Source organism: Brassica napus, chromosome C1 (assembly GCF_020379485.1).
Source record: "Brassica napus cultivar Da-Ae chromosome C1, Da-Ae, whole genome shotgun sequence".
NCBI classification, from domain to species: Eukaryota; Viridiplantae; Streptophyta; class Magnoliopsida; order Brassicales; family Brassicaceae; genus Brassica; species Brassica napus.
Genome location: NC_063444.1, coordinates 19560248 through 19563921, shown reverse-complemented (window position 1 = coordinate 19563921; position 3674 = coordinate 19560248). Strand labels below are relative to the sequence as shown.

Sequence of the window (3674 nt, the reverse complement as noted above, 5' to 3'; positions counted from 1 at the left end):
GAAGATGCAGAATACGGGAGAAGTGATGATGTCAAAGATACAGAATATGTTTTTTTTTTTTTTTTTTTTTTAAATGTTACAGAATATGTTATCTGAAGGAGCAAGGCAGTGTGCTTGCTCACCAAGTTTAACCTAAAGTACCATTTGTTTTTTGGATATAAAAGAGGCTTTGTGTTTTAGGTTAGAGTGTAACCAAGAGAGAGAGAAAACAAAGAAGTGTAAAGCGAGAGAGAGAGAGTGAGTCATTATCTTTCATGCTTTGTTCTTTCATTCTTCTTCTATTTTGCTTGCTCTGTTTCTGTTTCTGAAACTGTTTCGACAAGTCTTTCACGTGACTGAAACAAGACAAAGCTTGAGACTTTCTGTGGATAAATCTCCACACTGGACATAAGCATGGATCATGTTTTCCCCTGATCCATATTAAAACCAACAAGATATTAAAACTCCAACTTTTACGATATTCAAAAGCAGCAGCAGCACAAAGACAGCCATTCTCAAACAGAGATCTGGATGCAACACTTGTCTCCACTTTAAACTTGTTATCCATATCCAGTGTTGGTTAATTGCATTCCCAAACAAAGAAGATCCAAGGCAAAATGCTAAGAATGATGATAAATAAGATGAATGGACCTGAGACAAATAATTATTTGATCAACGGTCATTGGCAAAGGCTTTCTCATTAGGAAACTGCTTGTCGTTGGTTTGCGTGTTTCGGTGACTTAACCAGGTTTATATCAACTTAACCATTTGTTTTTGTATACTTCTCTTAGTTACTGTCTTTTTGGCAGATTTTTATCAAATTCATTCAGAGGATAATTACTGAAAAAGAAGATATATTGGAAAACCGATCAGATTTTTATTCTAAAGCCGTCCTTGGGAGATTTCAGCTTGATAAGAAATGCATAATAGTTTATCGAATATTCCAAATCACATGTAGCTTTTCTTCAAGAGATTCCTTGCAAAACTAGTAACCTCTTAAACTCAAAGTCTTGAGATTTGAGAGTTATCATAATCTTTACAAAATATATATATATATATATGTAACCAATCATTAAGAGCAAATAGCATAAACCAGCCTTATAAAGTTTTGTGTCTGGAACTAGTTCTAAATAACCCATGATGAGGACATTAACAGATAGGATGTGTGCATCAAATCACTAAGTATGGACGAGAATACCAACGAGATTGAGGAAGAGATTGATGACGTCCAGGTAAAGAGAAATAGCAGCATGGATATACTCATCGTAGTTGAGTTTCTTGATCAGCTGATTTGTGTCGTAGATGATGTAACCGCAGAAACAGACTGAAGCTACACAGCTGAATATCATCGACGATAGCTTCCCCAGAGGATGGAATACCTAATATACATTTTTGTTTTCACCAATCTTTTAATGTCTCTTCTTCATGGAATTATAAATGAATCATATTTGTTTTAGAGTTGGTGTGTATATACCTGTATCGTAGCGAAGACGAGGATGGTAAGGAGGGATCCGAAGAGGAACGGTGCAAGGAAAGAGAAGTCATGGCCTCTCCTTACTGCCCAGAAAGTGTATATAGTTAACCCCACGACCATTGTAGCTGTGAGAACCGCGGCCTCCAGAACAATCTTCCCTGTTTTTTTTTTTTTATTCACAAGAGTTAGATTGTAATATCAGTCAAAGTTCTTCATCTCTAAAGTAGCTAACTGGATCGAGCCAAGTATGTGCGTGCGTGAACTTAAGGTGCAAGTAATACATAAATCATCTTTCAAAACAGAGAACATCCAAGGCAAAATGGTAAACAATGATGATGACATGACGAGTGAATCTGAGACAAACATGTCTTTGATCAATAATGGAGAAATCTCTGTATCCATATATATTAATATGACCATACCTTTTGAAAAAGAGCAGCAAAGTCCCACGGCGAAAGAGATGGAGAGAGTGAAGAGCATTAAGATTATGAGGTTTACGGGATGCTTCTTGGCGAACACAATCAGTGGCCACAGCACTACAAACACGCACATGAATAGCAAACACCATCAGTCCAAATGATCAATGAAACCTCCTTTAAACTAAGATCTGTTATGTAAAAATTATCAAACAGTAGTGAGAAGTCCAAGATCACGAAATAAGTTTTAGCTAAATGTTGAAAGAAGACGCAACTGAGGAGAGGAAGAAGGAGCGAGACGAAGAAGACGACAAGGCCGGATGTGGTTGTCGTGATGAAGACAGATATCTCGCCTACGAAGAAAACGACGGAGGAGACTCCTACTGTCACGATCAGCTGCAGAGTCAAGATGGCGTAAACCTTCCTTGTGAAAGCCCAGCGAAGCTCGGGGCTCTCCGTCATCTTAGGATAAAGTTCTTTACCACCGATCACTACACCACTCTCTATGTCAGATTTCTCCATTGTTGTTGAAAATATCCTGAAAGAAAGAGAGAAAATAAGGTCTTTGCTTTTTCTTGGTGAGAAGGAAGTTACCAGGAAATTGTTGATAAATAGAGAGGAAACTACAGGGAGTTATAGTGATGAAGTTTATTTTTGTCTTTTTGGTGTCAAAAGTTTTAAACTAGTGATTAAGTTAAACTATTCGTACACTGTGGTTAATGCAAACAAACTTAAACCCAATTATAGTTAGACACGCGGAGTATGTTCGAGAGGAGTTTTCGCGTGTATTGACTCTCCTACCAACAGTGTATGATCCAGTCACTGTGATTCTCCATAGGGACGAATTGTAATACGACATGTGGAAGAGGTGGACCGCGTTGCTTTGTGTTATTGTCGTATGATAAAATGTTGCATGGAAATAGATAGGGGGGACCATACTGTACGTAAGAAAGTTTTGTGTACTATATATAACAACCTGGGTAGTCTTTTCTAATGCATATGTGTGTATATTAGTCATACTCATCGTAAGTATTTAAGGATATTAATAATACTGACTACGTAGATAACCCTAGCTACGATAACGATTGTTAGCTTGTTTTGTTTGTTGTAACAACTACAAGTTACTTAAATGTGGATATATGACAGTCTAGTGAGAAGAGATGAAAACAATGTAGAAGAGTTTAAAATCCTCACTTCATATATGCCCCACCAAATGTATACATATTTGGAATCTAAAAATAAAGACACTGATGATGCATTGGTAATTCCCTTAAATCATTATTATTTAGTTTTCTTTGAGACTCTTTTGAATTTCTTGCGATGAAGATGCCCTTAGTCAATGTAGTCTACTCAGATACATTGATAATGCACATGTGTAATTGTTCCACAAGATTAATAATTTTGATTCTATACATAAATTGTGATTAATTAATTAGATACCAACCATTCCATTACAATTCTTTGTTTCTTTGTTGTAACAACCACAAATGAATTAAGTGGGATATATAGCATAAGTATGACTATCTAGTGATCTGGATAGCATGCAATGAATAAGATTTTTAGAAACCTCACTTTTACAACCAAAAGTATACAGAGATTTACAAGGACACGAAAAGTGAAACAAATTGTATTCCATCATTCTCTTTGTTGAAATTATAAAAATTAATGACAAAGACTTTGGTAGAGTTAGTTCTTTAATTACATAGTAACGTTAGGATCATACTAATTAGCCCAAAAGATCTAATCATATAGTATTTGATTATTAGAGCAACATCACTGCTATATCGCTAACCAAAATAATAATA

At 35.8% G+C, this 3674-nt stretch overlaps 1 protein-coding gene across 1 annotated transcript; it reads right to left on the bottom strand.

Annotated features, from left to right (window-relative positions):
- Nucleotides 1–968: 968 nt before the first annotated feature.
- Nucleotides 969–2534, bottom strand: LOC106376226 (protein LIFEGUARD 1). Its single transcript, XM_013816292.3, has 4 exons — nucleotides 2145–2534; nucleotides 1876–1989; nucleotides 1454–1611; nucleotides 969–1358 (listed from the first exon to the last, which is right to left on the bottom strand). Exons 1-4 carry the CDS (start codon nucleotides 2389–2391, stop codon nucleotides 1158–1160), a joined length of 720 nt encoding a protein of 239 aa, XP_013671746.1. The 5' UTR covers nucleotides 2392–2534; the 3' UTR covers nucleotides 969–1157.
- Between the last annotated feature and the right edge of the window lie 1140 nt (nucleotides 2535–3674).

Excerpts from the sequence above, each read along its gene's own strand:
- LOC106376226 (XM_013816292.3), bottom strand. The coding sequence starts at position 2,391 with ATGGAGAAATCTGACATAGAGAGTGGTGTAGTGATCGGTGGTAAAGAA. Across the intron at positions 1,990-2,144 it reads GCTCCTTCTTCCTCTCCTCA|TGCTGTGGCCACTGATTGTG; the intron begins GTTGCGTCTTCT and ends GCGTGTTTGTAG. Across the intron at positions 1,359-1,453 it reads TCGTCTTCGCTACGATACAG|GTATTCCATCCTCTGGGGAA; the intron begins GTATATACACAC and ends AATGTATATTAG.